General features: G+C 63.5%; 1 protein-coding gene across 1 annotated transcript; it reads right to left on the reverse strand.

Annotated features, from left to right (window-relative positions):
- Nucleotides 1-6,639: 6,639 nt before the first annotated feature.
- On the reverse strand, nucleotides 6,640-19,947 carry MYO1G (myosin IG). The gene is made up of 22 exons (XM_080818987.1): nucleotides 19,815-19,947; nucleotides 18,143-18,351; nucleotides 17,929-18,022; nucleotides 17,089-17,254; nucleotides 16,804-16,857; nucleotides 16,404-16,499; nucleotides 16,160-16,279; nucleotides 15,448-15,672; nucleotides 15,192-15,337; nucleotides 14,703-14,817; nucleotides 14,410-14,580; nucleotides 14,168-14,238; nucleotides 13,214-13,288; nucleotides 12,912-13,044; nucleotides 12,233-12,399; nucleotides 11,721-11,928; nucleotides 9,307-9,530; nucleotides 8,700-8,844; nucleotides 8,070-8,174; nucleotides 7,799-7,912; nucleotides 7,071-7,225; nucleotides 6,640-6,883 (listed from the first exon to the last, which is right to left on the reverse strand). Exons 1-22 carry the CDS (start codon nucleotides 19,904-19,906, stop codon nucleotides 6,727-6,729), a joined length of 3,042 nt encoding a protein of 1,013 aa, XP_080675113.1. The 5' UTR covers nucleotides 19,907-19,947; the 3' UTR covers nucleotides 6,640-6,726.
- Nucleotides 19,948-21,145: the final 1,198 nt, after the last annotated feature.

Genomic DNA, 21,145 nt, shown 5'->3' on the forward strand with positions numbered 1-21,145 from the left:
GGTTACTGGGTGGTGGTCATGAAGGAGGTCCCGTGATGTAACGAGCACTGGATGTTATATGCAATTGATGAATCGCTGAACTTGACCTCTGAAACCGATAATACCCGGTATGTTAATTAGTTGGATTGATACTAAATTATATTAAATTTTAAAAGAAGAGGAAGAAAGTTTGTGAATGGATCCTGAGCTCAGTCAATGACGTGGGTGTGGGGGCACGAGGGAACGTGCTCCTAGAGGACGAGGTGAGATGGGCTTCCCGCTGGGGATCCAGCAGAGCTGGTGCACTCCAGTCAGGGTTCAAAGGCGTCCACGTGAAATCCTCTTGGCTTTGCCGTAGGGGTGAGCATTTCCCAGGGTGAGGGGCAGTGGGAGACCCACTCGCGTCTGATGACAAACGTGAGTGAAGATGGTGGGATCCGGGGATGCCCTCGGCGGGAGGCCAGGAGCTCACTGCCCATTGGAAGGGGGACGCCCCCATGGGGGTGGTCACCAGTGTGAGCAGGTGAGCGCCTCCCCGGCTCCCCCGGGGCCTGTGCCCGCCCAGTAAGTGTCCTTGGAAGTAACTACTCAGGGCGTCCTGCCAACTGGCGGAATGCCAGTCAGTTGTGGAAATGTGACCTTCTCCCCAAGGGCAGTGCTTGCTTCCGGTGGGCTGGCTTCCCTGTGTGCTTGGAAGTCTGGCTGTGGGCTCCACAACGGGCAGGTTTGATGTTGCTGTGGGAGCCCCTGCAGGGACAGCCCGGGCCCTCAGCCTCCCATGCTCAGGGCTGGCGGGTCTGCCGGTGCACTTGACCCTTCCGGACTGGGCATCCTGGCCCCATTGGCCAGACCAGGGCCTGCCAGTGGCTGGGTGGGGGGGGGGGACTGTGGGGAGCCACAGGGAGAGGCAAGCAGTTCCTGCTTTCAACTCAGCTCAGGGCTGGGCAGGAGCAGCCGGCCCTGGCGTTGCTGAGCCCGTGGGCCACCTGCTGGGGCCCCTCCTTGGAGAGAGGCTCTAACACGGGGTGGGGGGTGCAGCGGTTCTACAGCAAATTATTTTTATTGTGATTACTATTTGCAGGTTCCCGGAGGTGGAACTGTCCCGAGGCTATTTGGGAACGTGGTGTCTGCCGTGTCTCTTGGCTGGGCTCAGCGCTACCCCGCGAGTCACAGTTCAGTGTACTACAGCGAAGCCCTCCCTGATCCCACTGAGCTCTGTCGAGGTTCGGAAGTTTCACGAGCGTCGTGTCTTGGCAGGCAACTGCCCTTGCAATTAAAAATAGATTACTGCAAAAGATAAGTGACTGGATTGAGTCTAGGAATAACCAAAAGAACGTCACGATCTTGCTGTAAAACATGTGACAGCTGGCTGAGATTCTGGATGCGGATGGCGGGCAGCCTCCCCGGCAGCTCAGTGCGGCTCGGTCCACGGAGGCCACGGCGACGACCCAAGGCAGCAAACGTCTGTGTGCTGATGGAGCTTGTCAGTATCTTGACTGTGGTGACGGACGCATGGACTGACACAGAGGACAAACTGTCAAGAACCACACACACACACACACACACACACACGTACATACACATGCACGTACACACATGCAAACACACATCACCACACATGCACACACACATCACCACACATGCACACAGAAACACACCTGTAAACACGTCCACACTCTACCACCAGGCATCTGTGTGGCACTGTCTCTGAGGTGCTTCTGAGGTGTCTCTGGGGTGCCCCCGGGGCATGTCTGTGTCTCTGGGGTGTCTCTGTGAGTGTCTCTGGGGTATCCCTGGGGCATCTCTGTGTCTCTGGGGTGTCTCTGAGGTGGGTGTCTGTGAGTGTCTCTGGGGTGTCCCTGTGAGATGACTCTGCTCCTTGCCTGTTCTGCCTCGGCTCTCCGCAGCTGGCCTGAGGTCACGGCCAGGGTGGGCGTGCCAGGTCAGCCCCGCTTTGGGAAGGAACCGCCTGGCTGACCGTGGAGGACGGCGGGAAGTTGTGGGCTTTCTGTCCTCCCTTGTTCACGTGGACGTGTGCCGACTGCTTGGTGGGGACAGAGGAAAGGGTGGTGCATGGGAGCTGCCGCCAAGCCGGCCACCCTGTCCCCGGGACCCTGAGCTTCCTGCCTGTTCTCCAGCCCGACCATCGTCCTCCAGTTGGCTCAGCTCTGGGAAGAGGTAAGCAGAGCGGACGCTCATGCTCACTCAGATGTGGTTTCTGGATTATTCTGACCTTTCGTAGCCCATGAATGTACTTTCCTGGGTGAGAGTAAAAGCCCGGCCTGCGAACTGACCTCTAGGGGTGGGAGGAAAGGGACAGAGCCCCATGAGACACCCCAGCCTGGCCTACTATGTAAGCTCGCCAAGGCCAGAGCCGGCCTGTGAGATGCGGGGCGCCTGCTGGGAACTTTGTCCCCGTAGCTGAGCACCTGGGGACGTCCCTGCTGAGGACACTTGTGATGATGTTGGCCCTGAGATCTCACTGCAGCTCACTTGGGGCCCTGCCCTGGCCCTGCACCGTCTTACATGCCCATGGCCTTGCCTGGGTTCCCGGGAGGGACGGTGAGGCATGGCGCCCGTGACTCAAGGGCTCGTAGGGATGGAACACAGGGCGTCTCCCCTGTGACCATGATAGAGCTTCTAGAAGGTACCATCGCATTTTCCAGGAGGGGCAGGGAGTGCTTCCCGGTGTGGTCCCTGCAGGGGCCCGGGATCGGTGACCGCAGAAGACGGTGGGATCGTCTGTGCCCACCTGCAGGGCTGAGGACCCGGCATCGGCCGGAGCGCTGGCCATCCACTCCGCGCTGCTGGGGAGACTCCTCTGTGAAGAGGGGCTGGGCCCGCTGCTCTGGAGAGCAGGAACACCTCGGCCAGCGCCCGAGAAGGGCCCATGGCCCACGTATCACCGTGGATACCTCTTGAGAAAAACGGTGCTCACACCTCCCCTCCCGGCAGACTCACAGGGCTGAACACCAGCTCGCAGGCCACGGGGGAGCCCCAGCGCAGGCTCTCACCCGGAATCGGGCACCAACTTTGCGCTGACAAGTGATGTCACCTAGTGTTTCAGACGCGCACTGATAAGCCGCCCCCATACTCAGTGCAGCTCTGGTTTTTAGCCGGCGCACAACATAAAAAAAATAAATAAACCTTTGGGGCACCTGGGGGCTCAGTCGGTGAAGTGTCTGCCTTTGGTTCAGGTCAGGATCTCGGGGTCCTGGGATCGAGCCCCGCATCGGGCTCCTGCTCAGCGGGGAGCCTGCCTGTCCATCCCTCTCTGCCCCTCCTCTGCTCGTACTCTCACACTCTCTCTCTCTCAAATTAACAAATAAATAAATATATATATTTTTTACTTATAAAAACGTGGCAGAGCATCCAGAATATACAAGGAACTCCTCCAACTCAGTCATAAAAACAACCAATTTAAAAGTGGCAAAACCCTGGCATTAGCATTTCTCCAAAGAGGATGTGCACGTGGTCCATAAGCTCACGGAAAGTTGCCCAACCCCAGTCATCAGGGAAACGAAAATCGAAACTTCAGCAAGCTACCACCGCATACTTTTTTTTTTTTTTTTTGAGATTTTTATTTATTTATTTGAGAAAGAGAACGAGCTGGGAGAGTGGCAGAGGGAGAGGGAGAAGCAGGCTCCCGGCTGAGCAGGGAGCCCCATGCAGGGCTCGATCCCAGGACCTTGAGACCATGACCTGAGCCGAAGGCAGAGGCCCAGCCGACTGAGTCCCCCAGGCGCCCCGACCACCGCACACTGTCTAGCAAGGCTATCAAAGCAAAATGGACAATGGGGCACCTGGGGGGCTCCGTCTGAGCGTCCGACTCTTGGTTTCAGTTCAGGTCATGATCTCCGGGTCATGAGGTCGGGCCCCGCGTCAGGCTCTGCCCTCACCGGGAGTCTGCTTGAGATTCGTGCCCTCTCTCTGCTCCTCCCTCCGCTTCCTCATTCTCTCTCTCTCTCTCTCTCTCAAATGAATAAATAAATCCTTCCAAAAAAAAAAAAGTGAATTCGTGAATGTGTGCTCCCATACGGTTGAAGTCTGAGCGAAGCAAGGCAGAGAAAGGAGCTCCCGGTTCCCTTTATGTGAACGGTCCAGAGCAGGCCAGTCTACGGCGGCGGACAGTGGACTCGTGGTTGCCGGGGACTGGAGAAGGGGAGGGGGGTACTGCTCACGGGGACAAGCTTCTTCTGGGGCCATGAAAAGTTCTTTTTTTTTTTTTTTAATTTTTTTATTTGACAGAGGGATCACAAGTAGACAGAGAGGCAGGCAGAGAGAGAGAGGAGGAAGCAGGCTCCCCGCTGAGCAGAGAGCCCGATGCGGGGCTCGATCCCAGGACCCCGAGATCATGACCTGAGCTGAAGGCAGAGGCTTTAACCCACGGAGCCACCCAGGCACCCCATGAAAAGTTCTTATATTAGATGACGCTGTTGGCCGATAGACTCAAACCACAGAATACACTAACGATGCTAAAAACACTGGATTGCGTGTTAAAATGGTGAATCTTGCAGCGTGTGAATTATACCGCAAGAAGAAACAGAGAACAGGCCAGCTGTATGGTTCTTTCCTCATCTGCTCCGTGGAGACAGCCCTGCCCATGCCCGGAGCTGTGGGGGCAGGGACAGCGAGGGGGGCCACCCCCCGGGCCGCGTGTGGGGGGGTCTCCTGTCCCCGCGTCCAGGATGAGGGCCAGCCCTGTGGCTGGACACCTCCCCACAGCTTCCTGCGGTCCCCGAGCTTCTGGACACTCGTTCCACGGACAGGAAGCAGCGAGGAGGCTAGTGTCTGGACTCAGGATTCTGACGAGAAGAGCTGGGATTTGAGTCCCGGCCGTGGAGCTCGGGGGTGGCTGTGTCCGGCCCTCGCCTCACCTCCCGGACTCTGCCTTCAATTAAGTTTTGGGCCCAGAAGTGCCCCACGCCTTCTGATTAAAACCACTCACTCCCAGGGCCAGCACAGACTCCGGGGAGCCCACGTGGGTGCAGACATTCCCCCACCCCGAGGCCGGAGGGGACTCAGACAAAGGCAGCAAACATTCAGGACCCCAGTCCCCGGTGCAAAGCTGGTGCCTCTGCTGGCATGGGGCCTGCAAGCCTGACTCTGCCCCACCCAGCAGACCAAGGGCCCCAGGCAAGTCACAGAACCCGCGACCCCCACCGGCGCAGCGCAGGATAAAGCTGACACTCACCCGGTCGCTAGAGGACAAGGTGTAGTTTGCAAAGCGCTTCATAAACGTCAAGTACAAGGATGTATGGAGTGACGTAAAATGTGTGGGAATAGGCTGATGGGAGGTCAGGGTTGAATAAGGGGGTTCTAGCTCCTTCCTCATCTTGGCCCGTCGCTCAACCCCTCTGACCGGATCTCAGGATCCTGCAGCCCCAGGAACCTACCTGGCAGCCACAACCGTTCCTCAGGATGCTGGAGAATCCGTGTCTGGCTCTGCACTGTCCCCCAGCAGGGCAGGACCCCCAAATGTTGTCAGGTGGTGCGTGAGGCACCTCCCTCTGGGCTCCACGAAGCCCTGCCCTCAGTGGGGCAGCCAGGCAGTCATGGAGAATCTGGAAAGGAAGCAGGCCGGGCTGACCACTTCTGGCGAGCCACCTACTGGGAAGGGAATTTACAACGGGCCAGAGCACCTGCTGTCTGCAGCCGCTTAGCATCTCCGACCCCAGCGGACTTGATCACCCTTCACAGCTGGCTTGTCCCGAGGCCACCAGCGCTGGGGACAGATGCTGGAGAGGGCTATGTGGGGGCATCCAGGGGCCTCCAGGCTGGGCTCTGCACAGGTGACCCCCCAAACCCCCCAGAGAGGGGAGTCAGCAGTGACTAGGGGAAGTCTCGGGAGCTGTGAGCCGTTCAATGACACACCCGAAGGCCATGATGGACAGCCGCCAACCTCCCTCCACATCAACAGGGCACAACGAGGCAAGGATGGCACCCAAATTTGGTGTGCCCCAGTGGGGAGGGAGCAGTTTTGAAAGCCAAGGGGCCATCTATAGAGTGACAAGAGTCAGTGGAGGTGGCAGAATGGGGCAGGGTCAGAGGGTCTGGGGAGGGAGGGACGCTGCTGGCGAGACGGAGTGGAGCTGTGTCCACTCTGGCCTTTCTTTGATTGGCTTCGGAGATGCCCCAGACCCAAGGTCCTGTCCTAGACTGTGGGAGGTCCTGGCTTGGAAGTCCCAGAGGTAGGGTTCCTAGGGCCTGGGATGCCCACCCCCAGCAGGGACACAGCCAACAGCTGGGACAGTGTCTGTCCCGGTGTGAGCTCAGCCACAGCCCTGCCCAGGGGGGTGGCCTTGGGACCCACAATCTTCCCCAACGGCCAGTTGGCTCAGTGGCCACCCCCCCTCAAGGCAAGGAGCACCCTTGGCAAAGCAAGGAGCTTTCGGGGAGGGGAATTGGTGGGAGACCTCAGCTGTGGGAGGAAGAGCCTGGGACATAAAGGGCACGGTTTCCTCTCCGACCATGGACTCCACCACCAGCGGGTCCACTGGCTAGGGCCCAGGGGGAATGCAGTCTTGCTGCCCCCCCCAGACTGGGCTCCCAGGCCTTCTCCTCCAGTTCAGGACCCCTCAGGGGTCAGCAGAGGACGTGGGGGGGACATTTGCCAGGTTGCTGGCCGCTGTGCGGACGTCCACCCAAAGACACAAGCCTCACACACACAGAAAACCCTTTATTGCAGGGCGCACGGGTGTCGGGCGTGGGGCTGGCCTGGAGGGCTGCCCGGTGCGGCGGGCCAGGTCAGCCGCTCGGCCAGAGGAGCGTGAAGGCACCGCGGCTGCAGCGGAAGTCCGGCTCTGGCTGCTCGGGCTTGGGCTCCACCGAGACGAGGCGACGGGCCCCGCGCTGGCTCAGAGGGATGCAGTCGGAGACGCGGACCTCCAGGGCCCTTCCCTTCCTGAAGCGGGGGCGGGTGGGCAGGGAGGGAGACCGGTCAGCGGGCGGGGCGGGCGGTCTGGGGCGCGGAGGTGCCGGAGGGGTAGTCAGGGGCGGGACATTAGGGCGGCCAGGGGGCGGGGCGGGGCGGGGCGGGGCGGGGCGGGGCGGGGCGGGGCGGGGCCAGTGCCGCAGGGCGCGCCACTCACCCCTGGCAGTGCGCGGCCAGCACGCCCACCAGCTCCCCCACGCGGTTGTCCAGCGGCGGCCGGCAGCGGTGCAGACACACCACCAGGTCGTCCTGGCCGCGCGCGTGCAGCACCACCAGCTGGTCCCGGCCGCTGGTCACGCTCAGCCCGGTCACCTGCGCGGCGCGCCGGGGTCGGGGTCAGGGGAGCCGCAGGCCCTCCTCCTCGCCCCCTGCAGTCTCCCGGAGCCCGCCGCCCGCCCCGTCCGGGCCCCCTTCCTCCCTCTCCAGCTCCACCCACAAACGGGCCGGCCGAGGCGCTGCTCGAGAGAACGAGCCCCAGGGCCGAATGTTCGCCGTCCGCCCCTCTAATCCGCCGCCACCGCCCTCCCGGGGCTCCCGAGTTCCCCCGGACGTGCGGGGGCGGCCGGGGCGCTGAGCCTTCTGCTTTCCCCCCACCACGTCTAGCGGACACACAGGCGTGGCCGGCGCCCCGGTCAGGCCCCCGCTCGGTTCCGGGGACCCCAGGGAGAGGCCGCTGCCCACGGCAACGGGTCCCGCGGTCGGGCGGGAGCCCCCCTCCCCCCACGCCGCCACGGGTGTGGGTAAGAGGGGCCCGTGGCTCCGCCCTGTCCGCCCTGAGCCGCAGAAGGCCCGGCCTCCCGAGCTGCTGCTGGGTTCTGGGAAGCGGGGGCATTCTCCGGTGGGCGCGAGGGGAGACGCCCCCGCCCCCCCCGCCCCCGGGCTCACCGCTTCCAGGGGCACGGCCCGCATCACCCGGTACTGGCGGCCGGGGTCCAGCTTGTAGACGTGCCGGTCGGTGAGCAGAAGCGCCCGGTCCCGGCTCTTGTTGAAGCGGTTCACCTGCGGGACAGGCGCGTTCGGGCTCACCTGGCCGGCCCAAGGGCCTCCTCTCCCCGGACCCCTTTGCTCACGGACTGGGTTGGGTCTGACCACTTCCGAAACCTCTGCTCTGGGCCTGGGCTGGGGCCGCCGCTCCTCGCCCAGCCGCGGGCCTCACCTTCCGGACGTGACTGGAGAACAGCACGGCCCCAAAGCTGTCCTTCTCCCGGAGGGCCTGCAGGCGCTCCGCGAACAGGCCCGAGGCTGTGGGGTTGTCCGTGGCCTGAGGACAGAGGGGAGCTGCTTGGCCACGCTGATAAGTGGGCACAGCTGTCCCTCACCTCGCAAGCCGAACCGAGTCAGGCCTTGTGCCAGCCTCCCTGGCTCATCTGAGGGCCCTGCGCCCACACCCCTGCAGCCCCAGCTTCTGGTCATGCCTGAGGGCGCCAGAGCTGCCCACCAAAGCGGAAACTGAGGAGGCAGCGTCCCAGGGTCCAGGGAAGCCCTTCAGCCCCGGAGCCTTCATCCCCTGTGGAATGGAGCCAGGGGCACGGCTCGCCATGCCTGTGTGAGGGCCGGGGCAACTAGGGCATGGGTGCAGGGTGTGGAGGGGGGGCTTGGGGGCGCCTCTACCTGACACACGGGGAGAAGGAGCTCAGTAAAGCCCAGAGGCCGGGGGCAGAGGGGCATAGCCCACAGGCTGGACGGGCGGCCGGGCCCAGGGAGAGGACGTCTGGGATGGACACCGGCCAAGGTCTCAGCCCTGAGCCCCTCCTTGGTGCCCAGACTTCACGGCCCCAATACTCACAGAGGACAAGTAGTCCCTGACCCAGGCCCGACGGCAGCCCCAGTCCTGCCGTAGCTCCTGGAGGACCGTCATGGCTGCCACCTTGGCCTTGATCTGGGCCATGTCTGAAGGTGGGATGTTCTTCACCAGCTGCCGGGCCCGCCACCTAGAGGGAACCGGGTGGTCAGATGGACCTCATACAGCCCTCCCCTTCCCCACCCCTGTCCTGCTTCCCTCCCATCCACGCCCTTCTCTTGCTTCCTCTCCCCCAGGGGAGAAGGCCAAGCCTCTCTGCCTGGCCCTGGCTGTGGGGCTTTTTCCCCTTCCCGGGCTGGGTGGGAGGTGGCCCCGCCCACTCTGTGCCTCCTCCTGGAGAACTACTCGGCCTTCAAAGTGCTGCTCAGATGCGCTGTTCCCGCATCCCCTGGTCCCAGCCAGCCACCCTCCCCTGCAGGCCTCCAGCAAGGAGCTGCCAGGGCTCTGTCGAGACCGTGGGGTGTGGGGACCCAGTTACTAGGCACAGCCTCCCGTTTTCCTGCTTAGGAATGGGGCTTGTGGGGTGCAGACGGCTGCGTGCAGGTCGCAGGCCGAATGGGGAGAAACGAACGGGCAGTGGCCGGGCCCGCACCTGCAGAACAGCGCCTGGCAGGTGTCCTGGAACGGCTGCAGCACCGCGGGGGGCGGCGGCCAGATGAGGTCCCGGCCGTAGAGCGGGGGCTGCCTCGCCGCCTGGAACCGCCGCTGCAGCTCTGCCAGGTGAGCGCGCACCTTGTGCCTCCGGAACCAGCGCATGATGGTGTAGACGGCCCGCAGTCGCCGACAACGCTGCCTGGCCAGCGTGCCACGCCAGGCCTGCGGGGCCAGCGGGGCTTTCGGTCAGTCCGGGCCAGGCCCCGCCTCCCCGCCTGTTTCCCCCCTCCCCTCCCCTGCGGCCCGCCCACCTCCCCCACCCTCCGCTGGGCGGGGCCGGGCTGCTATGCCCAGGACTCCTGGGGGCCACCTCCACCTGGCCGCAGGGTGGCTTCCCAGGTGGGCACAGGGCCCCGCTGCAGTCTCCGCCTAACTTCTGGGAGAGCCTCTCTCCCTATTCCATGTCCTTCTCTCTGGCACCCGCAGACGGGGGCACTTTCCTTTCACTGGGGACAGCTGCCAACTGTCCACCTGGAATCCGGGCTGGCCCAGGTCTGACCTCCAACTCGTAGAAGCCCCGACACAGAGGGGTACCCCAAGAATACAACTGTTAAAACCCAGACTGGAAACCCTACACGGCGGGGAGCCCGGGGGACCCACAGATGAAAGCAGACTCAAGGAACCGGACTCAGACCGGGGACAGGATGGCAGTGTGGACGGAAATGGTGGGGCCGCGAAGAGCCAGTGTGAGTGTCCCGAGTCCCATTTCCGTGACCATGGCATGGTGTCGTGTCACAGCTAAATGCGGGGTGACCACGGGTAATGGTGGGACATTGTGGAAATTCGAATACGGCCCGCGTATTGTTCAGATATGTAGACTGTCTAGTCGGTGTTAGGGTTCTTGTCTGCTGACCTCAGCATGGTCAGAAAAGGGAACGTACTTGTCCTTGAGACGTGTGCTGAAATACGGAGCGGCCCCATTACTGCTTTGGTTCAGGAGATCATATAAAGGTACCTATCCGTGGGTGTGGGGACGGACAGATGGACACACAGAGCTGGGGTGGGAGAGCGCACCACGGCCCCAACCCGGGGGGATGGTAAGTCATCACAGGCATCTCCGACTTTTCAGTTGGTCAGAAACATTAAAAATAAAAAGCCACGGGGAGAGACGGAGGAATTCCTGTCCTTTGGGAATACTTACTAAAATGGCTCTAAACAAAATGATTTGATGGGGTGCCTGTGGGGCTCGGTCAGTCAAGTGTCCGGCTCTTGATTTCGGCTCAGGTCATGATCTCAGGGTCGCGAGAGCGAGCCCGAGTCCGCGCTCAGCGGAGAATCCGCTTGGTGTTTACTCTCCCTCTCCTCAGCCCGGCCCGGCTCACATGCTCAAGGCCTCTCTCTAAGATGACTAAATAAGTCGTTAAAGAAATGTTTTGCTTAAAAATAACTGGGATGGGGGCGCCTGGGTGGCTCAGTGGGTTAAAGCCTCTGCCTTCAGCTCAGGTCATGATCCCAGGGTCCTGGGATCGAGCCCCACATCGGGCTCTCTGCTCGGCAGGGAGCCTGCTTCCTCCTCTCTCTCTCTCTCTCTGCCTGCCTCTCAGCCTATTTGTGATCTCTGTCCGTCAAATGAATAAAAAAAATAAATAAATAAAATAAAAATAACTGGGATGGGCTGCAGGTGTCTGAATCAAACCACACACTGGTCAGGGCGGCACAGCTGATGCTGGGAGTAGGAGGGGGAAGTCGGTGCACTGCTCTGCGTGCTTTTCTCTGGGTCTGAGATCTTTCAGAGACAACAGAAGAAAAGAAGGGGGGAGAAAAGGAAGGGGGGCGCCTGAGGGGCTCAGGTGGTGAAGCGCCTGCCTGCCCTCAGCTCAGGTTCTGATCTCGGGGCTGTGGGATGGAGCCCCGCATCGGGCCTCCTGCTCCGCGGGGGGTCTGCTTCTCTCTCCCTCTCCCTCTGCTGTTCTCCCTTCTCGTGCTCTCTCTCTCTTTCTCAAGTAAACAAAATCTTAAGAAAGAAAAAGAAAGAAACAAAGGAAGGAAGGGAGAAAGAAAGAAAAGTAAAGGAGGGAATCCACATTGCTGAAAATCGTATTTTGAGCACCTGGATCCACCTGGGCCTGAAGCTGATGACCACAGGACTGAGGTAAACTAACCACATCCACACCTTTTGCTTAAGTCAGTTTCGGTCCTGGTCAGTCTCCTGGTAGAGGGGACTCCTGTGGGCCCCACCAGTGCGTGCACAACCTCCCCACTCCAGGTGGTGCACACCCATTGCTCCCATCCCTCCACCCAATGCACACCCTTCCCTCCCCTTCCCCTCCAGGTATATACCCCTCCCTCCCTCCCCCCTACACACATCCCCCTACACCCTCCGTTGTAGGTAGGCATCCAGCCAGGCCGCACCTTCTGCAGCAGCAGCACGATGATGGGGATAAGGCGTGCACGGCTCTGCTCCAGCGTGACCAAAGTCTGAGGCGAGCGGATGAAGAGCTTGGTGTGGCCAAAGGCCACGTCCCCTTGCAGCCCGTGCTGCTCCAGGAGGGCACTCACGGCTGCCTTGTCAGAGCCCAGCAGGTGATTGGGCCACGTGTACTCACAGGTCATCTTGTACCTGTCACCACAGGACAGGGCAGTGGGCACCGAGCTCTGGGGAGAGGTGGGGAGCTGCTCCCAATCCGATCCCATCCCACACGCCCAGCCCATGCCGCTCCCATGTGCCACTCACCCAAGCACCTGCCCACCCCATCCCCTGCGTCACACAGGGGTCCTCGCTGTCTGTGTCGTGTGCGTCTGCAGCTGAGAAGCACTGGCCGGGTTTGGGACCCTCTGGCCCCTGTCTGACTCCTCACAGGACTCTGGCCCATGGGAGACACACGGGCAGGGAGATGCAGCTCCGGGGCAGCAGGGGGTCCTACCTGAGCAGGAATCGTGGGTAGGGCTGGCGGGAAGCGAAGCCCGCCCTCCGGACCCGCACATTCTCCAGCAGCCCCAGGTACGCGACCTGATGGCGACAGTGGTCCTCGTCCAGCCTGGCAGCCACCTTGTCCTCATTGGGCTTGATGCAGCGGACATAGAAGGGCTCCTGCCACAACAGAGAGCACTCAGAGCCACCAGCATCAGCCTCCGTGGCCGCAGGGCAGGTGTGCAGCTGTCCCCCCCCTCCCCCCCCCCCCCCGGCTGCCCAGGGAAGAGGCTCTTGCAGGGGGAAGGGGGGCGGAGGGGCCAGGTCAGGAGGTGGTAGGGCAGCCCAGAGCCGTGTGAGCCTGCAGAGGCCAGGCTGAGTCTCCGGATGTTCTGTGGTTAAGCGGGCTCTGGTGTCCCCCTGCTGCCCCCTCTGCCTTCCGGCCTGTGAGCCCCGCCCAAGAGGCAGGGAGGACCTGGGCGGGCTGGTTCAAACCTCACAGTTACTCCAGCTTCAGCCCGACCCAGGACATCTGAATCTGCAAGGTGCTGGGTTCCCCCCGGCTGGAGGGGGGGTGGGGCAGCAGCCGACAGGAAGTGACCACCTTCCCCATGGTGTGCAGAGGCGGTGGGCGCCCAGGACGCCGGCCAGGCACAGCTGAGAGGCCCCTCGCAGGTGGGGGGAGGTGGTACCTTGGAGGCCAGGTTTTCCACCAGAGCCACCATGGAGTTCTTGAAGAGCGTGCCCGCGGTCAGGGGGCGCTTGGTCACCTCCGTGATGTCCTGCTGCCCATCCGGCCACATAGCCCGCAGGGTGGGGTCCGAGCTGTGGACACAGGCCACATCGCCAGTTGCCCTCTGGAGGGCGGCCCTCGCCCCAGCTCTGTCACGGGTGAGCCTTGCGGCCTCAGCGTCAAACCTCAGGCTGTCAGCCCACCAGGCAGGTGTCAGACCCGAGTGTGCGAAGGCCTTTCCAACCTCGGGCCCCCACGTACCTGTTGTACATCAGCCGCTTGAAGTCCTGGAAGAGGTGGTCTCTGTTCTTGTCGATGAAGCCCTCCACTGAGTACCTGGGGGGCCGGGGCTGGTGAGGAGCAGGGGGCCTCTGACGGTCCCCAGGAAGCCCCTCCCCCACCTGTTCTCCTGGGTCGGCCTCCCTCCCTCCCCTCCCACACCAGCTTTCTCAGCATGTTCGACTCCCGCCCTCAGAGGTGTCTCTCCGGGAGCAGGAGTTGGCGCTCGTGCCCACTGCACTGGACCCCGACTCTCGCACATTCGTGCTGTGTGACCTGGGACCAGGGACTTAACCTGTCTGTGCCCCAGTATACACCACAGGCCCAGATCAGTGCCTACTGAGTTTCGGGAACTCCTGAGGCAAGGGACTGCTTTGACTCTGCGGCACTGAGAACCTCGGAGTCCTTGTCTTGCCCTTTGATGACAAAAGGCGAGAAAGCTCGGTGCCCAAATCTTGCCACACCTGCAGCTCCTGTCAGGACACGTGGTCTGACCTCTGGGTGCACTGTCCTCTCCCCTTGTCCTTGTGAAGGACACATGAGACACGTGTGTCTCTGTGAGTCACCTCAAGTCTCATTCGGGAGGAAGGGAGCACAGGAAAATTAACAGTAATGTCACGGAGATTTCTGGAGGACTCCTGAGGGTGTGCCCCAAGCATGGGCAGCTCCTGGCTGGGAATGCAGTCCGTGGGAATGCAGTCCGTGGCCTGCCTGTCCCCTACCCCCCAGCTAACCGGGCTGATGTAACAGTGCGCCCCTCCCCCAGGTACTCCCCAAAGTGGAGCCTAGATATGAGCATTTTTAAAAGCTTCCAGAAGCTTCTATGGTGCACCCAGGGGCCAGAGCTCTGATCTTAAAAGCTCCATTTCATGCTTTCCACTTGTGAATCTGGTGTCAGGCACGTCTTCAGCTGCTAAGAAGCGGGGAGAGCCTTACGTGACGTCCCCCGCATAGTGCTTGATCCGGAAGTCTCGGCCGAACTCCATGGTCTTGTCTGTGGGGCAGAGCTGGGGGATGGGGGGCAGGCCAGGGTCAAGGCACAGGGCAGGGGTCTGTGCAGCGGACAGCGCTGGAGAGGAGGCCGGGCCCCGCAGAGGTGGGCAGCACCGTGCCTGGGGTGCGGGAGGGGACCCGTGCAGGTACCGGGCTGCGGGCGAGGGCCGGGGCAGGGGGAGCACCTGGCGGCTGGTGTAGTGGGGGTGGTGGCGGTGGTGCGTGTCCAGGCTCTGCAGGAAGATGCGGTCGGTGATGGTGCCTGCGGCGCTGCAGGCCTCGTCCAGCACGGCCAGCACGCCCCGGTGGGGCCGCTCCACCAGCTCCACGATGGTGGCGTTGTTGAAATAGTCCACCTGCGGGGGGGGCGCACGCCGGCTCCCAGTCTGCCCGCCAGCCGCCCGCGCTTCACCCCGCGGCCCGGGCGCCCCCGCCCACGGCCCTGGCACCCTGCCCGCGAGGCCCCGCTGGCGCTCACACTCTGCCAGGTGATGCCCTCGCGCTGGTACTCCTCCTGCTCCTGCTTCAGGATGAGCTGGATGAAGAGCTGCTGTAGCTTCTCGTTGCAGTAGTTGATGCACAGCTGCTCGAAGCTGCGGGCAGCGGCGCTGGGTCACGGTCACGCCCAGCAGGGCGCTCTGGCTCCGGGAGCTAAGGTGCCAGGACGGGCCCCTCCCTGAGAGCCCCACCGTGGGGGTGATCCTCCCGCTGTGGCCCCAGCTCTGACACGCATGCTCCACAGTGGATTTGGCGGTCATGGCCAGGGTACGTGAGTCCCCCCTTTGCCTTCGAGGCACCTCTGCACAGGTGGCCCAGCTGGAGCAGGCGTGGGGCCTGAGCCCGGGGCTAGAGACAGGCTGGGACAGCCGCCGGAGGCCCTGCTCCCCAGCCCAGCAGAGCTCTGAGGGACCAAGGTGGCCCTAGGGTTTGGGGTCAGAGTCAGACACGTGGCAGCCGGGCTCCCCACCTGTTGACAGGAAACACCTCAAAACCGTAGATGTCCAGCACGCCAATGACCGTGTCCTTGCCATCTCGCCGGGGGTCCCGGCCCCGGGTTTCCATGACACTGTTGATCCGGCTCACCACCCATTCAAACAGCCGCTGGTACACTGCCTGGGGAGAGGCCAGGAGCCAGCTCCTTCGGGCTGTCTCAGTCCTTGCCTCCTCCGGGAAGGCCCCCTGGGTGTCCCCATCTCGCTCCCCACAGCTTGCCCCCAGAGGACCTTGGCACAGGCGTCCCGGGCATAGCTGGCCTCAGCCGCAGTATGGCCCTTCTCAATGAGCTCCCGGCCTCCCGAGGCCACCGTGCGAGAGAGCAGGCTTCGCAGCACCAGCTCCCGGGGCGTGGCCGTCAGCTCAGCCACGTGGTCTACCAGCCGCTCCTCAGCCACCTCCAGGCGCCCCTGCTCCAGCCCGGCCTCCTCTGTCTCCACGAACTCGATGTTCCCCTGGGGATAGGGAGCCAGGACAGTCAGGCTCCAGGTCCCAGCAGAGCTTGCCTGCACACCTCTGCCGGGGGAGAAGGAAGGAACGGCGGGGCTGGGGGTGTGGCGGGGCCTGGCTTCTGCCCTGGCCATGGGAACGGCCCCGGGAGCATAGCAGAGTCTTATCCAAGGCTTCCTGCCCAGAACGTCAGGTCTGTGGTCCCACGGCCGCCGCCTGCAGCCGCGAGGCACTCCCCGCTCTCAGGCCGCCTGGCAGGGAAGGGAGGCTCAGCCGCGGTAGAACTGTCCAGCCGGCTGGACATCCCACGACAGAGGCGGGACGCGTCTGCACAGCAGAGTTACAGAGCTCCCAGCTCCAGGCCAGGCCTCCGGGAGCCCCGCCACGCCTTCAGCCTCCCCGAGGGCGGGATGGGCCAGCCGCACCACTGGGCCCACGGAGCTCAGTCTCCCTCTCCAGGGGCCACGGCCCCGCAGCCCCGGCCAGGCTCACCAGGTGCAGTATGGCCGCCAGGATCCGGTGCACGGAATGCACTTCCTCCGCACTGAAGCCGATCACCCGCATGGCTTCCGTCACTGCCAGGTAGTGGCTCCTCTCGTCGCTCTCCAAGGCCTGCAGGACAAGGGGCTCAGCACTCCAGGGCCCCGCGGGGCCTCCGAGTCCTCCCAGGGAGTGCCTGTTACCCCGGGGGCCCAGCAGCCCCGCTGAGCGCCCGCGGAGCCCTGCCCCCACTCACGTTGAGCCCCGCGCCCTGCCGGGTGAAGTTGTACACCGCGGGGTTCCTCTGCAGGTGCAGGCTCCGCAGCTCTGCGTCCTCACAGCCCCGAAGCACCTGGGAGCCCACACACCCCTGCCTCAGGCCCTCAGAACTGCAAACGCCCCGCCCAAACGAGCAGGAGGACCGACCGACAGAGCGAGGGGAGCTCAGTGCTGGTGTGGACCCACCCACGTCCAGGCAGACCACATCTCACCCGGTGTAGACACCACCCTGCTGGTGTCTCGGGACAGTCCCCTCCAGTGAGGGCGGGGCACTGGCGGTGTCACAGCAGGAAGGAGCAGGGAGGGGAAAGGCACTGAGGGGGGGGGGGCGATCGGAAGGGCTTCCCGGGCAGCCTCACACACCTGCTTTGGCTCACCTGGTAGAAGGCGTGGAAGTTCCGTTCGCCCACGTGCTGCTTAAGGACTCGAGACTGTGGAGGGAGGGGCAGCTGGGCCCTTGCCTGGGTTGCGACCCCCCAGGGGACCCCACCAAAGGGAGCCACCCAGCCCCTGACGCAGTGCAGGCAGAGGGGGTCAGGCAGACCTGGCACAGAGGAGCCCCACCTACAAGCCTGGGACCTCAGAGAAAGTGCCCCCGCCCCACTACTGGGGACCCAGGCCTGGAAGGGCCAGCGCGTGAGGCCCGTGGCCGCAGGGCCCACCTTCTCCAGCAGATAGCTGTGGATGTGCCCCCCGATGGGGTCCCCTTTAAAATCGAAGTTGATGTCCATGTACTTGCCGAAGCGGCTGGAGTTGTGGTTGCGGTTGGTGCGCGCGTTCCCAAAGGCCTCCAGCACGCACGTGGACTTGAGCAGCACGTCCTTGACCCTGTGCGGGGCAGAGGGGCCGGGTGGTAGGGCACAGGCCTCCTCCGGGGACGGTCCCTGCCCAGCATCCTTGCCCTAGGCCTCCCAAGGCACAGGCTGGGGACCGGCTGGGAAGGCCACCTGCCTGGGCTGTGCCGGGGTGTGGCGAGAAGGGCGGCTCCGCTCCTGGGTGTGCTGCCGCCTGCAGGGAGCAGCTGGAGCCGCACACTCTGCCCTCCGCCTCCTCCGCAGGGTGGGCAGCCGCCAGCCTCGCGTGCCCCCCCCACCTCGCCCCTCCTGACAGGAAGAGCCAGGGCACTCACACAGGAAGCTGTGCCCACGGGGCCCACTGGTAACAGCAGGCAAGCAACTGGTGAGGAGCTGGACGGGCGAGCCCGGAGCCGGGTCCAGGCCCTTCCTGACCATCCTGCCCGCTTCTCCCCTCTGTGGGGTCTCCCAGGAGGGGCACAGCCCCCGTCTGTTGGCCCTGTACGCTTTGCCTCTTCCCCGATCCTAGAGCTGGGCCCCCCCACCACCCGTGGCACCGGGCCCTGCCTCTGCTGGGTGGATGGGTTCTGGGCGGGTCGCCAGCAGAGGAGCCCTCTGAACCTGGCCAGAGGCAGGCTGACTTCCATCTCTTTCCCCTCCAGGCCTGAGGCCCAGGGCCAGCCCTGCGCCAGCCCTGCCCGCTCTCACCTGTCCACCTCGGCCCTTTGGCTGGGGTTGGTCACAGCCGCAATGTACTGCATGATGTGCTTGCTGGCCTCCGTCTTCCCTGCCCCGCTCTCCCCTGCCGGACAGATGGATGGATGGACGGTCAGACGGAAAGGGTGGCCGCTCCCCTTGACCAACCTCCTGGGCGCCCCCTCCAGGGTGGGGTTGGGGGAGGCAGCCGGGCCCAGGCCGGTACCTGAGATAACAATGCAGGTGTCCCTGGAGCGGCGCTTCATTGCCCTGTAGGCGGCATTGGCCACGGCGTAGAGGTGCGGCGGCCGCTCATAGAGCTCGCGGCCCTGGTACTTGGCGATGGCCTCAGGCCCGTACAGGGGCAGCTCCTGGTAGGGGTTCACCGACACCAGCACCTCGCCGATGTAGGTGTAGATGCGGCCCTTCTCGAACCTGGTACAGGCGGGCCGAGCCTCAGCGCTCAGGGCTGTGGGGGCGCACCCCAGGTGTGGGGCGCTGGGCCCCTGTTGGGAGTCTGGGGGGGCCCTGGCCCACCGCACGGCTGAGAGTGGGAAGGAGTACGGGTTGACCTGACACTTCCCAGTGCCATCTTGCTGGAATCCCACCCCCAATGCACCCCCAAGCTGGGACCCACGCTGCTCCCTGGGTGGTGGTCGGGGGCGGGGGGGGGGGCAGGGGGGATGTCGGAGCAGGAATCTCCGGCACCTGATTTTTGAAGGGACAGGCAGAGCCGAGGACGGAGGTGGAGGAGAGACCGGGCTGGAGGCCGGGGAGGGGCCTCAGGCTATTTCCTGTCTTGGGGCCTGGGTGGGGACCCAGAGGCAGCAGGGAACCCTGCCCCGGCCCCACCCAGGTGGCTGGGACCAGGCGGGGCACAGGGAGGGGGCCTGGGGATGCAGGGGCCGTCCTCCTCCGCCTGCACATCCTCCTACTTCTCGACCCTTCCTTTCGGGAGCTCCGGCTCCTGGACCTGGGTCTGTCCATCTCTTGACCTTTCTGCCCTGGAAGTTACGCCCGCCAGCCCGCTCAGCGCCCCCTTTGTCTGGGACCCGCCCTTCCCTGGTGGCTTGTGGTCCGTCCCCTGTCAGGGGTTCCTCTTCCTCTGCCGCTGCCTCGGACGAGGGAGTTCCCCCCGCTCGGTTCCCTCCACACCCTCTCTCATCTGCCCCGGGCCTGCCCCCCTGCATGCCGCCAGGGCTAAGTACTCCATTGTTAAAAAGGACATGGTCATGCCTGCCTCACAAGCTAGTGTCGAAGAACGATGTGAAATTACGCTTAGCTTCCCGCCCATACAAAATACCCCATTTCCTGTCCTCTACCTTCAACAGTGTGTGCTGGGGGGCCCCATCCCCTAACCCTGTGCTCCCACTGGCTGTCCGGGATAAAGCCACCCAGCTGTCCAGCTCCTGGTGGCCGTCCCGCCTCACCATCCCCTGGTTCCTCCAGGGCAACCAGACTCCATGTCACTTCTACCAGCCACGCCCTGGGGCACCCCATGCACCCCCAAGTGTCATCTCAGCTTGTCCAGCTGCACCCCGGGACAGTGCCTGGCCCCTTCCCTTAGAGCCCCCAGGGCACAGCACGAGCCCCAGTGGCAGACGGACAGTGCACCCAGTCAGCGGGCCCGGCTCCTGCCTGTCCCTGCCGGGCAGGATGAGCAGAAGGCACCCAGGCCACGACTAGGGCAGGGGTCTGGGAAGCCCTCTGCAGCACTGGCTGGCGGCCCTGGCCTTGGGAGGCGGGTCCCGCTCCACCAAGCCCCCCTGCTGTTACCCACACAGTGTGCGGTGGGTGTGTGTCCTGTGTGTGCGGCCCTACCTCAGGCTCCCACCCTGGGCTGATGGAGACCGGGGAGCCTGGGGGCTGGGGAGAGGGAGCCGGAGCCCGGCGTCTACCTGAGTTTTAGGTTCTCCATGAAGTCCTCCATGGTCACTTGGTCCAAAAGCACAAAGTCGGGTTTGCCGCACTCGGGGCCCTCCTCGTCCATCCTGCCAGCGGGAGCCCCCAGGCGGGGTTGCCCCAACCTTCCTCTGCAGAAGGGTGGAGGGGAGGGTGCTCTGAGCAGGCTCAGCCCTCCCAGCCGTCTCCCCAGCGGTGCGGTGAAGTAGGAAGTGGGTTCTGGTCCCAGGGAGGGGCGGCCCTCCCGGCTTGCCGCTCCCTCTGGAGGGGCTCTGACCCTGGCTTCCTGGTCCCCGCACCCGGAGGGCGGGCACGCCTGAGAGTCCAGGCGCCCGGTGCTCTGGTGGACTCCTGCTGGCCTCCCCGTAAGTTCGGAGCCTCTGTGGTCTCCACACCCACCCCTGACCCCAACCAGGCCCAACCAGGGGCGTCACCTGTCCCAGCTACCAAACCTGTTAACAGCAGGAGCTCTGAACTAGGGGCAACACCACGCGGGCTTGCTACCTTGTATCTTGATAAAAAGTGGGCCTTTGGGGCGGGGCCTCGGGTAACTTCAACGTGTGCAAGACCACACCAGGATGTAAATGACAAAACCACCCTCCCGTCTCCGTCACACTGCACTGCAGGGCTGGCGGTCTGGTTCCTCAGACAGATTTGGAGTTGGCTGCAGCCCCAGGCCTCTGGATGTCACCCGGAAGGCCGCCCCTGACGTCCCCCCGCCTGTCCCACTCTGCTCTCACAGCCCCATTAGAAGCCGCAGACCGGCTGGCTCAGATTTGTCTCCTGACAGCCTCCTTGACCCCACGCACCCTCCGGGCAGGCACTTCTCTCTCAACACCCCTGGGGAGGCCAGAGTATTTGGCAAAAGTGAGTCATCCACACGCTGCTTTGGGGAACCCGCACTCAAGAGCCAGCGTAGTGATTGTCTTTCAATGAGCTCACTTCTTAAAACTCAAAAACATGGACACACGAAGGTTTCTTGCCGTTCAGATTCATCAGGATGGATACACACCCAGTAAGACAGGGACGTGCTTACTCAAAAGCCTGATGTCCCAGGCCGTGTCCTTGCGCACCATCCTCTGGGGGGGCTGTTGGCCCGACCATTCCTTCAAGGCCCAGTCATCGTCCCACCTCTGGGGATCCCCTCTGCGGCTGGTGCTTTTGAAGGGCTTTTCCACACCAGCACTCCAGAGCATCTGGTCCCGGGGTTTTACTTCCCCAGCCTCTCAGCCAACGGGGTCCCCCAGCCCCCGGCTTCAACTGAGAGGAACGACTCAGCCTGTGCGGTGAAACCTCAGCCTGACAGGTTCCACGTCACTGGATAGCT

The sequence above is a fragment of the Martes martes genome (assembly GCF_963455335.1).
Source record: "Martes martes genome assembly, chromosome: 11".
Classification (NCBI taxonomy): Eukaryota; Metazoa; Chordata; class Mammalia; order Carnivora; family Mustelidae; genus Martes; species Martes martes.